Source organism: Dromiciops gliroides, chromosome 6, assembly GCF_019393635.1.
Source record: "Dromiciops gliroides isolate mDroGli1 chromosome 6, mDroGli1.pri, whole genome shotgun sequence".
In the NCBI taxonomy this organism is placed as follows: Eukaryota; Metazoa; Chordata; class Mammalia; order Microbiotheria; family Microbiotheriidae; genus Dromiciops; species Dromiciops gliroides.
Genome location: NC_057866.1, coordinates 168,572,175 through 168,585,558, shown reverse-complemented (window position 1 = coordinate 168,585,558; position 13,384 = coordinate 168,572,175). Strand labels below are relative to the sequence as shown.

The 13,384-nt window shown below is 38.0% G+C and overlaps 1 protein-coding gene across 1 annotated transcript in view; it reads right to left on the bottom strand.

Annotated features, from left to right (window-relative positions):
- MND1 (meiotic nuclear divisions 1) overlaps nt 1-13,384 on the bottom strand; it is a 119,373-nt gene that overhangs the window by 37,005 nt on the left and 68,984 nt on the right. Inside the window, exon 5 of the mRNA XM_043972542.1 lies at nt 2,084-2,158. Within this exon, the coding sequence (XP_043828477.1) occupies nt 2,084-2,158 (75 nt within the window). The remainder of the gene's footprint in view (nt 1-2,083; nt 2,159-13,384) is intronic.

Here is a 13,384-nt window from a genome sequence, read left to right as displayed (position 1 = left end):
TGTTATTATTCTTTCCATTTACACAGTTGTAGTCATTATGTAGGTAGATTTATGGGTTCTACTTTAGCTCTGCATCAGTTCTGAAGAGTCTTTGAAGGCTTTTCTTTATTTATCATATTCATCAGCATAGTAACATTCCATTATACCCTACCCTGGAGCATCACTTGCTGCCTTTCACAAGGTCTGCCCCATCTTCTCCCAGGAATTTCAAGTGAGTTCCTCCTGAAATCTCCATTTTGTGAAGGGACCCAGGTCAGCCTTCCTTCATTCCCTTCCTGGCCCTGTTCTTGACTTTCCGGACTTCAAAATCATATCTTCATTGGGAGACATCTTTTCAGCTCCTTATTGTATGTTATCTTCCCCTACTAGAATGTAAGGTCTTTGAGAGCAGAGACTATATTTCTTTTGAGTTGTATTTGTATTCTTAACAAATACCACAGTGCCTGGCAACACAGTAAAGAAATAATAATTTCCCTCTTTCCTTCCTTCCATCCTGTCATCCTTCCTCCCTCTCTCCCTCCCTTTTTCCTTCCTCCTTCCCTTTCTTCCTCCCTTCCTCCTTCCTTTTCTTCCTTCTTCCCTCCTTTTTTCCTTTCCTCCCTCCCTCCCTTTCTTCCTTCCACAATTTGTTTAGCCTTTCCTCAAACTGATCAGTATTTACTTTGCTTCCAGTTCTTGGCTACTACAAAAAGTGTCGCTAAAATGTAGAATTTAGACTAGAGAAGTCTTTCTTTTCTCTTGTTGTCCTCTTTGGGAGTCTATGCCTAGCAGTGGGATTACTGGGTCAAAAGGGTATGGGTCTTTTAGTCCATTTCACAATTCCAAGTCACTTTCTAGAATGACCAGACCAATCCATAGCTCTACCAACAACATACCAGTGTGCTTGTTTTTCCAAAATCCTTTCTAAGATCAACCGTTTCTTTCTTTTGTCACCTTTACTAATTTACTAAGCATACAATGGAACCTCAGAGATATTTTGATGTGTATTTTTCTAATTATTAGTGATTTGGAGCAATCTTTCATATATTCAGTTATATTTTATAAATGAGTTTGAGAATTATTTGTTTATATCCTTATCCATTTAGGTGGACTCTTGATTTTATGTATCTGTGTTAGTTTTTTTTTACATATCTTAGATATCTGGTCCTAATCAGACATATTTTATACAAATATTTCCCCCCCCCCCCAAATTGATGGCTTCCCTTCTTATCCCAGTTGCATTCATTTGTTTATACAAAAAGTTTTCAATTTCATATAATCAAAATCTACTTTATCTTTTGTGATCAACTCTCATGAACTACAATGAACAAGCTCAGTTCTGGAGAACTGATAATGAAACACACCTACCTTCCTCCTCTCAATAGAGAAGTGGGGTAGGGATATGGAATGCTGGGTATACACTATAGGAAATGCTCTGTGTAGGATAGGGCAGAGTTGAGGGGATGACCGGGCCATGAAAACAAAATGCAATAATAAACTTGTTTTTAAAAAAGAAGCTGTTGTCCTATTCCTATCCATGATTGTGCTGACTGTTCAAATAAGAATGAAAGTACTTTTGAAAAATATAAAACACTATGACTGTGTAGCACTATTATTGTTTCTTTCTAGTTTGTTGAGTGTCAGGGTCCTTTTTTGTCATGAGATGTAAAGTTCAAATGTTGCTGCTAAGCCATGGGTCTCCAGGATCTTTTATTGATATCAACCAGGTAGAATGTATTTTTAATCTGCTCTTCAGTGTTTTTCATAGTGATGATGCCTGGACTGAGAAATGTAGTAAAACTGATGGGTTTTTTTTATCCATAATGCTACATCAAAGAAAATGAATGTTTTTTTTTTCCTGCAAGGATCCTTTAAATCATTTAAAATTCTCATGAGCACACAAAGAACGGTGTGTAGATGGCATTCAGAAATGGGGGATTAATAGAAAACCACATCAAAGAGAATTAAGCCAAGCCAAAACCCAGCTTCATGATTACAGAAGCCTGCTGGGTGCGATAGGCATTTCTTGCTTCAAGATTCTCTTTGTCTTTGGTCAATACTGGGGCATTATTGTCAAAGAAACTAAAGATGGGAGGGAGCTTACCGTATCTTGCCGGCCAATTTTGGCTTTCTTGATGCTTTGTTGTAAGTTCTCTTTCTTCTGATTACCCTCTGAAAACTGAGGGAAGAAACAAAACAAAACATAAACAAGGCTGTTACCAACTGAACCAAGTAGCATTGACTACAAAGATTTTGTTGTATCCAGGTCCCAGTAAAATCAAAGATGGCAATGCACCATTCTATCATTAAGAAAAGAGGGAAGGGGCAGCTAGGTGGCACAGTGGATAGAGCACTGGCCCTGGATTCAGGAGGACCTGAGTTCAAATCCAGCCTCAGACACTTGACACTTGCTAGCTGTGTGACCCTGGGCAAGTCACTTAACCCCCACTGCCCCGCAAAAAAACAAAAAGAAAGAAAGAAAGAAAAGAAAAAAAGAAAAGAGGGAAAATGGCACATTGGGGCTTCCTGAATAGATTTACTGCAAGGGTCTATGATTCTGTCAACAATGGTACTCCTTCTACCAACCCCAACAGCAATCCCTCTGTGTCTCAGTAGATGGAAGGCATCTAAAAGTTGCCGTGGTTGCAAAATTCAGAGGGGGACCATGCAAAGAAAGCTAGAACAGGCATCATAGGAGCTGGGTTTAAATCTTTGCTTTGCCACTTTCCATTTGTGTGTCCTTGGGGGAATCACTTTACCACTCTATTGACCTTGGTTTCCTATGAGATGTTGGACTAGATGACCTTATGATCCTCTCATCCTGTGGACAACTATGTGATAAGCTGCTAGCTGCTTAGCTGTGATGGTCCATGGAAAAACACAGAGTACACCAGTGGCCACTTACTAGCCATCCCCTTGCTTTGTTGAGCCTCAGCGTCCACATCTGTAAGATGACTAAGCAGAAGTAGATGATATCCAATGTTTCTTAGAGTTCTAACTTTGTGATTCTGTGACTTGCGAGATCACATGCTCCATTACTTTAAGTTTCCATGAACCCAGGGCTAATTTTCTGCCACAAGGAGATGATAAAGACTTTAGTGAAGAAAGAAAAAAATATTTTAAAATATTTTCTTCTCCTACCACTTTCAGTCTTTCTATGAGTCTTTACTTGGTAACTTTCTTCAAGTAACTTGAGAAGTTCTAATATTCCAATATGATGTTTATATGAACTATGATAATTTGGGGGAGGGAGAAGGGGTTTTTTTGTTGTTGTTTTTTTGTTTTGTTTTTGTGGGGCAATGAGGGTTAAGTGACTTGCCCAAGGTCACACAGCTAGTAAATGTCAAGTGTCTGAGGCCGGATATGAATTCAGGTCCTCCCGAATCCAGGGCTGGTGCTTTATTCACTGCGTCACCTAGCTGCTCCTGAGAAGTTTTTATACAACTTTTATTCATTTATTTTTTCCTCCAGTTTTGGAAGACTAAATTTTCTTTCTTTAATTTACCTTCATTGGATTTAGGGACAATCAGCCGCTTTAGCCATCACACAGTAATGAAGTCAGAACTTATATATCTACTATTTATAAAGTGGGATACCCAGCTAATAAAAAGATATGACTGACTGAATATCAACACTGCTAATATAGCTGTCATCCTGTCTCAGATCAGATAGAGCTATAGAATGTCTTCTTTAAAAAAAAAAAAGTGCCAATATCTTGAATTGATTTAACCTAAAGAAGAACTAAATCCTTCCTTCATGACAGTTAGCTGATACTTTGGACCAGAGTGCTGTGGTCACTGACATCAGACAACAAGCATTCACAAACTGAGTGGATAGAGTGCTAGACCTGGAGTCAGGAGGATCTGAGTTCTACTCCTACCTCAGACCTGAACTAGCTGTATGACAACTTGTTTAACCTGTGTAATTTAAAATTCTAAATGTGGGTTCTAATCTGTTCCCCCAGTTTTGGGGGAAACTGACTAAAATCACTGATAAAACGAGTTTAGATTTTTAAGGGTTTATTGAAATATAGAAAGAGAAAGATTGAGAACAGAATTCCTACAACCTCGCAATCCTATCTTTCCTCAGCTCCTCTCCGTCGTTCTCTGCCGTCACCACCAAGTCAGGAACCAAAAAGACAGAGCTCTTCGTGCAAACTCCCCTTTCCTCCTTCCTGTCCCCTCCCAGAATGGGGAGGTTCTTCAAGCTGGTTGGTTGATTAGGCCGGAAGTTCAAAGTTTTTTTAGATTCTGAGAACCATGCTTTCTTAAGTACTCTCAAGTACCAGGCAGATGTGCTTAGAATCTAGTCAACTGCTAATCCAGTCAAATCAGCCAGTAATCTCATCTATCACATTCCATTACCTTGACAAACCTCTGTTTGCCTCAGTTTCCTCATCTGTAAAATGAAGATAATAACAGTACTATTTCTTGGGGTTGCTGTGAGGATCAATTAAGAAAATTTATTTATGGTGCTTTGCAAACCTTAAAGTATGATATTATTATTATTATTATTATTATTATTAACAACAACAACAGCAACAACACATGTTGGTAGCCCCAGGCTTTCTTCTTTCCTCATAGTTTCACTACTATGCTGGCCTATAGATACAAGAATACAAAAGCGCACAGACAAATGAAGCAAAAATGTAGGTGTTTCTAAAATTATCAGATCTTGCAGCAAGTGAGCTAACAGGAGAAGAGCCAAGAAAAGCAGATCAAGAATACAGGACTAGAAGGGAACTTATCTTTTCCAACAACCTAATTTTATCTATTTAAAAAAAAAAAATTTGATCGATTGCTTTTTTGGTTGTTTTCATTGTCAATGCCATGACCAATACCTCTCAACATGCATCCTGTAAAATTGAGAAATGATTAAATAAAGCAAACATGACATGTCAGCCCTATTGGATAGTGAATGTAAGCATGCTTTATCCTTAGTCTGTATGGAGAAGAAAGAAATATCTCCCAGCATCTGTTGGATAGGCAACAAGCTACAAGGTAAAGCATGGAAGATTTGAAGTCAGAGGACCTGGGTTTGGATTCTGACTCTGCCACTTATATAGTCTTTTTTTTTTTTTAAGTGAGGCAATTGGGGTTAAGTGACTTGTCCAGGGTCACACAGCTAGTAAGTGTTAAGTGTCTGAGGCCGGATTTGAACCCAGGTACTCCTGACTCCAGGGCGGTTCTCTATCCACTGCGCCACCTAGCTGCCCCACTTATATAGTCTTCAAAACCTTGGGTAATACAGTTAATATCCCTGTGCCTCAGTTTCATCATTCATATGATGAAGGTGTTGGATTAGATACTGACTATTGTCCTTTTCAGCCCTAAAGCTATGATCCTCTGATGACCCTATTAATATTCTCTGGGATCAATAATGGCTATTGTGCTCATTTGAATTCTGATGTCTTTTACAGTTTCAATTCATCTTATTTTTAAATTTTTGTTAATGTATTTTGTTTTTATATCATTTACATATTACTCCAATTTCATGAGAAGTCTCTTGAAACAAAATAAAACTATTAAGTAAAACTAATATAGTAACCTTATCTGAAAGTGTATGCAATATTTCAATATTTTATAGTAGCCTCCTTTGCCCCCCACTTCTCTAGTTTAAAAACATTTTTAAAAATCTATTTTCTCTCCTTCCTTTATTTACCCCCTTGGAAAAAGAAAAAGAGAAATTTCTTGGAACAAATATTCAGAATCAAGCAAAACAAATTCCTTCAGTGGCTATATACTACATAGGTTGGTAGGTAGAAAGATATCTGTAGGTATATGTTTATATGTATATGTACATTATCTTTCTACCTACCTATCTATGTAGTAGTATATGTACCTATCTATCTACTATCTATTTACTAATTTCTATCTCGTTCTACCTTTCTATAGCATTATGTTTATCACCTTTCTATCAAGGATAGTATGTGTTATCACCAGTGGATCATGAATGGTCATCTTCTGATCACAGTCTTCAGAGCTCACAAAATTCGTTATTTGTAATGGTGTATTGTATAAATCGTTCTCATAATTCTGCTTATTTCATTTTTTATCAGGATACGAAATTCTTCAAAACTGTTCATTTTAAAAATAAAATTAATGTCAAATTAGAAATTGTTCTGATTTTGTTCACTTCACTTTGTATCAGTTCATGTAAGCCTTTCTATCTTTTTGAAATCATCTACTTCCTCATTTCTTAGAAAACAACAGTACTCTATCACATTACACAAATAGCATCAGTACTTCTATAGAATACCAATAAAATCCAGCAGGAAAAGATATTTCATTTCAAATTACTACAGAATGTATAAAATACTTCTTCCAAGATACATATAAGAACCATTTAAATATAGTAATCAAAACAACAATAATAATAGCTAATATTTACCTAGCACATACTATATGCCAGACATTGTACTAAGCCATTTACAATCATTATGATCCCATTTGATCCTCGTAAACCTCGGAGGTGGGTGCTATTATTATCCCCATTTTCCAGATGAGGACACTGAAGCAGAGGTTAACTGACTTGCACAGGGTCATAAGAGCTAGGAAGTGTCTAAGGCCACATTTGAACTCAGGTCCTCCTGATTTTAAGCCTGATATTCTATCCACTCTACCACCTACTTCCCTATATAAACAACTATTAAAAATACAGACCTAAGTAATTGGAAAAATATTAATTGCTCATAGGTAGAATGAGCCAATATAATAATAATGGTAAACCTACTTAAATTGATTTACTTATTCAGTGTTATACCAAACAAGCTAACAATGGATTACTTTATAGAACTAGAAAAAAAAATCATATGGAGGGAAAAAGGTCAAGAATTTCAAGATAATGAAAAGAAATGTGAAGGAAGGGAGCCAAAGCCAGATGTTAAGCTAAACTACAAAGCAGTAATTATTAAAATAATTTGGTATTGATTAAATTGATCAGTGTAGAAGATTAGATATATAACATAAAGATGCAAATATATTCAATAAACAGGCAGCTAGGTCATGCAGTACATAGAGCGCCAGTCCTGGAGTCAGGAAGACTCCTCTTCCTGAGTTCAAATCTGGCCTCAGACACTTACCAGCTGTGTGACCCTGGGCAAGTCACTTAACCCTTTTCCCCTCAGTTTCCTCATCTATAAAATGAGTTGGAGAAGGAAATAGCAAACCACTCCAGTATCTTTGACAAGAAAATGGCAAATGGGGTCATAAAGAGTCAGACATAACTGAAAATGACTTAACAACAAAAACAATAAAAATTCAATAAACACCAATACCCCAGATACTGGGATAAGGGCTCAATTCAATTATGCTTGGAAGTGAGTTTTCTATATTGGAGCCATTCTGGAGACTTGAAGTTCTATGAGTGTGTGGCCACTCTACTAGTACTCAGAATGAGCAGTGAAGGAAGTTTTCATTGCTTGGAAAAAACGACACGGTAAAGGACATTTCATATTTATATGCTAGGTACTTGGAAATGGTCAAATTGGCTGCCAAACTTCTTTAGTCTGTTATATATCTACTTAGGTTATTTATTTAAGTATTTTCTTTATTGCCACAGTAATCAGTCTAAACATTTTGCTCCATTCACTAAGTTGATAAAAAGTTACATGTGGAAATGAATTAAATATCATTAGCATAAACCACCTACAGGTTTGGCACACTCATGGGCATGCAGCCTTGGACCATACCAAAAAGGGACAGATAATTTCAAAAACTGATCCTTTTGCCTCTTTTATTAATCTTACTTGGCCCTTTTTTCTGTAACTTTTTTTTTTTGCTCTAGATTAGCAAGGGGAACTCCCATTGTGGAAATTCTTTTCACCAGTGCCCCTGCTTACTCCTTATCTCTTAATTTATAATCTTAAATATGTTGCTGGGCAAACTTGAGAGGTTAATTGACCTTCCTTTGGGTCACAAAAGTTAGGATGGGCCGGGGGCAGAACATGGATCCAAGACTGGCCTTCCATATACTACTTAACTAAATTATTACGAGAAATTTTCCTGTGTAAAAACTCTGTCATGTTGTTTTCTATAAATTAGCTGGAAACGTAGAAAGCAGTCACCTGATTAAATGCAGACATCTTATTTAATTCTTGTAAAATATCACAGTCCACATAAGGTGTTAAAATGAAGGAAATAACTAAACTCTCAGATGAACAGAAACTTTTTCTCACTGGTGACCACAAGACACTGTCCTTTCCACATGTGACCACGTGTGGGGAGAACAAGGAGTAATAACCTTAAGAAGCTGGGGAACTATACAATGTGTCCCTGCTCCTGATGTACATATAAAGAAAGCATTGTAAGTTTCCAATGAACATTTCCCTGGTCATTAATTCCAATCCCCATTATGAATAAGACCAATGACAATACAACCAAACCAGTTATACCTCTTTATGAGAGGAATCATCTCAAAGGAAGGAGGGGGAAGGGAGCAGCTGGGACACATTCTGCTAGAATGCTTGGGCTCCACAACAAAGTCAAAGCAGAGAATATGTTTAAGACCTTCACTAGAGCAAAAGAAGACTAACCTTACTGCAAAAGCATGAGTTTTCCCTTAGAAATGGCCCTGGGGCAGCTAGGTGACACAGTAGATAGAGTACCAGCCCTGGATTCAGGAGTACCTGAGTTCAAATCCGGCCTCAGACACTTAACACTTACCAGCTGTGTGACCCTGGGCAAGTCACTTAACCCCAATTGCCTCACTAAAAAAAAAAAAGAAAAAAAAAGAAAAAGAAATGGCCCTAAAGAATACTAACATGCCCATCCTCATGGACCCACTTGAAATAAACAGAAATGTCGTCACACAGAGATATTATAGGTTAGCACAATGGTTCATTTTGAAATTCTCCTTAAAATTTCCTAATCACAGGGGCAGGTAGGTGGTGAAGTGGATAAAGAACTGGCCTTGGATTCAGGAGGACCTGAGTTCAAGTACAGCCTCAGACACTTGACACAACTAGCTGTGTGACCCTAGGCAAGTCACTTAACCCTCATTGCCCTGCAAAAAAAAAACCCCAAAAACAAAAACCTCCTACTCACTATAACCAGAAGAAATAATCTTCCTAAAGCACAAATGGGGCGAGCCACTCCCCTACTCAAGAAACATCCCTGGTTCCCTATGACCTCTAGGATAAAATGCAAACTGTGCTAGGCATTTAAGTCCCTTGCATTTGGGCTTCAGCCTTTTTCCCCCAGGCTTAATACATTTCTCCATGTCATAGATTTTATGTTCTTGCCAGTCTGGAAAAACTGACTTGCTTGCTGTTAGCCAAATTTGATACTCCATCAACCTCTCCCTGTGAATCTGCACAAGACTGCACTTCTACTTCCTGACCTTTATGTTTTACAATGCTTAGCTATATCCAAGGCTTAGCTCAGGTTCCATTTACTTGTCCCCTTAGTTTTTTAGTGCCTCTTCAAATCATCAAATAGGTGCTAATCTTTACGCATGTCATATTCACCTCCCATTAGAACATAGGCTTTTAATAATGTTCCACAAAGAGCTGTGAATGACTTAACTATTCTCAGCAATACAATGATCCAAGACAATCCCAAAGGACTAATGATGAAGCATACTATCCACCTCCAAAGAAAAAACTGATATTGATTGAACACAGACTGCAGCATGCTCTTTTTCACTTTCTATCCTTTTTTTAATTCAAGTTTTCTTATGCAAAATGACTACCATGGTAATGTTTTACATAATTGTACATATATAACCCACATCCGACTGCTTACTGGCTTAGGGAGGATAAAGGGAAGGGAAGGATGGATAAAAATTGGAACTCAAAACTTTTTTAAAAATGTTTATTATTATTTATTTTGTGGGGCAATGAGGGTTAAGTGACTTGCCTAGGCTCACACAGCTAGTAAGTGTCAACAAGTGTCTGAGGCTGGACTTGAACTCGTCCTCCTGAATCCAGGGCCAGTCCTTTATCTACTGTACCACCTAGCTGCCCCAAAAAGGTTTATTATTTTAAAAATAAAGATGTTAAGTTTGGAAAAAAAAACACCAAGTTCTTTTACTGTATGGACTCTTTTATTGCTACATTTGATTGTCTAGCACCTACTAAAGTTCCTTGCACACAGTAAATGCATAATAAATGCTTGCTGGATTCTCTCCCTCAAAGAAAGAGCATAAAATGAACCATTAATTAACTGAAACTCAGCTTCATAACGCAATTATATAAATGACATCTGTTAGAGGTTTTGTACCAATCAGTTTGTTGAGGAAGCAGAAAAGGCAAATGAAAAATGTATCCTGAAACAGGAAGCTCAGTAATGAATAAAATAACCTGGGCTTAAATGAGGAACACTGTATTCAAGGTCTGTCACGTAGATCACTCAGCAATCCACATGATGTAAGAGGAACAATATACTCCCACTCGCTACCTCCTGTACCAGTAAGTACCCAAACAGTTTGGTCCCTCGGACTACTGAATGATTCTTGGTATTCTGCTTAGATCACAAAGTCACAACCACTAGAAGCCTCAATATTTAACTCCTGTGTAACTAGTTTTCCTATCACAGTGAGTGATCTACACTTCTCTTGGAAGTCATTCTGCCACAGTTCCTGGCTGATACTTTGGACCTAAATCAAATTGAGGCCTCACGTGATAATGGCTAAGACGGCGCTTAGCTACCGGGATGATATGATCTAAATAACTTCTAGAACCTGTTTTCTTGCAGTAAGAAAACCAGCCAAGAGACACACAGGATGATACAAGAATGGATATGCTACAAAACCTAGACTACTGGATAGATTAATCCTGAAAGAGAGCAAGCAATATGAAATTCTGGTTTTAAAATGGAAAATAATTAAAGATTATTGTTTTATTTAAAAAGAAATTCACAGTAAGATTCATCTAAATTATAAGCTTCCTTAGTCTATGTGAAATGTGATTTATTAAATTACTATGTATATAAAATTCTTCCACTGTGTAAAGCCAGGGACACCTATATAAGATAATAACAATAACAATGGATGGGGGAGATTGTCACAAAACCAACTTATAAAAATACAAATTTTGTTGTACTCACAAGATCTTTTTATGGGATAAATAAATGTGGCCAGAGGAGGCATTTTCACCTGAAAATCTGCAAATCCAGACACTGTAGTTTACCTGTACATTTGACATTTACTTGTACATTAGACAAAACAGAAAAATAATGCCAAATGTTTTTTGTTTTTTTTTCCCTCCATCCTATTCCCTTCCCATGATATTTACTCTATTTTCTATCTTCTTTTAAACTATTCCTCCTCAAAAGTATTTTACTTCTGACTGTCCCCTCCCCTACTCTGCACTCCCTTTTTTTTCACCTTTCCTTCCTTATCCTCTTCCCCTCATACTTTCCTATAAGGTTAAATAGATTACTCCTCCCAACTGGGTGTGAATGTTATTCCCTCCATGAGCCAACTCTGATGAGTTTAAGGTCTTTGAGCTAATTCTATGTTCCAAATTTTCTTCCTCCCTCTCTCCTCAACCCTCCCTATGAAATCAAGCAATTCAATATTTCATACTTGTGCCGTTATGCAGAACATCTTCACCTTCCTTGGAAGTATTTTGCTTTTTACTACTCTCTCCCAGAATCTGCCCTTCCCTCCTTCCCCTCTTCTCCACCCCCCCTTATCTCCCTCCCCTCCCTCGGGACAAAATATATTACTATACCCACTTGAGTATGTATGTCAGTCCTTCTTTGAGTCAATTCTGATGATATTAAGGTTCACTCACTCCCCAATTCCTTCCCCCTCTTCCCCTCCCCTCCATAAGCTTTTTTCTTGTTTCCTTCATGTGAACAACCTCTCCCCAGACCATCTCTCCCCTTCCCCCCTCCCCCAGTCTATTTCTCCTACACCTCAACCCTATTTTAAGGATGTCATTATGGGTTAGTTAGGTGGCACAGTGGACAATGCACCAGCCCTGGACCCAGGAGGCCCCAAGCCCAAATCCGACCCCATACATAAGACACCCCACAAAGAACAAAACATAACATCCCTTCGTATTCAGTTCAGACCTGTGTCCTCTGTATTATCTTCCCATATAGGAATGTTAACAGTTTGATCTTTTAATATCCCTCATGAAGTCTTTTTCCTGTTTATCTTTTTATGCTTCTCCAGGGTCTTGTATTTGAAAGTCAAATTTTCTATTCAGTTCAGGTCTTTTCATAACAAATGCCTGAAAGTCTTCTTTCTCCTTGAAGTTCCATGTTTGCCTCTGAAAGATGATGCTTAGTTTTGCTGGGTACGTGATTTTTGGCTGTAGTCCCAGTTCCTTTGCCCTCTGGAATATCATATTCCATGCCCTCCAGTCCTTTAATGTAGAAGCTGCTAGATCTTGCTTTATCCTTATTGGAGCTCCACAGTATTTAAATTCCTTTTTTCTAGCTGCTTGCAATATTTTCTCCTTGACCTGGGAGTTCTGGAATTTGGCTATAATATTCCTGGAGGTTTTCCTTTTGGGATCTCTTTCAGGAGGTGATCGGTGGATTCTTTCAATTTCTATTTTAGCTTCTGCTTCTAGAATATCAGGGCAATTTTCCCTCACAATCTCTTGGAGGATGGTGTCTAAGCTCTTGTTTTGGTCATGGTTTTCAGGTAGTCCGATGATTTTCAAATTATCTCTCCTAGATTTATTTTCTAGGTCAGCTGTTTTTCCAAGGAGATATTTCACATTGCCCTCTATTTTTTCATTCAATTGGATTTGCTTTACTGTGTCTTGGTTCCTCATAAGGTCGCTAGCTTCCATTTGTTCAATCCTAATTCTTAGGCAATTATTTTCAGCAGACAGTTTTTTAATCTCCTTTTCCATTTGGCTTTTCAAACTGTTGACTTTTTTCTCATGACTCTCCTGCATTGCTCTCATTTCTCTTTCCATTCCTTCCTCTCTTTCTCTACATCTTCGTTCTATCTCTCCTACTTTCTCTTCAAAGTCCCTTTTGAGAGCTTCCATGGCCTGAGACCAGTTCATATTTTTCTTGGAAGCTTTGGATGTTGGAGCTTTGACCCTATTATTATCTTCTTCTTCTGAGGATGTATTGTGGTCTACCTTTCCCCCAAAGAAGTTTTCGATGGTCTTCTGCTTTCTCTGCCTACTCATCCTGGCTTACTGTTTCTTGGCTTTTTACCCCTTAAAGTGTAGCGCTGCTTCCAGGACACACTGTGCTACAGCGTGGCCCAGGGGGTGATTGGGCTTCTTCTCAGCCTGCCTGGCTTGTGAGTAATCGCCAAATGTTTTTGAAAGAGCAAATCACTGCCTCAAGGAACTAACAGCCTGCTCACTGCAGAAACAGAAATGAATGATTCAAGCTGTACAGGCTTGGGATCTTGAGCTACCTTCCTGACATGAAAGGATTACAATGACATCAGGTAGAGAATACGATGAAAATTTTTTATAAGGGAA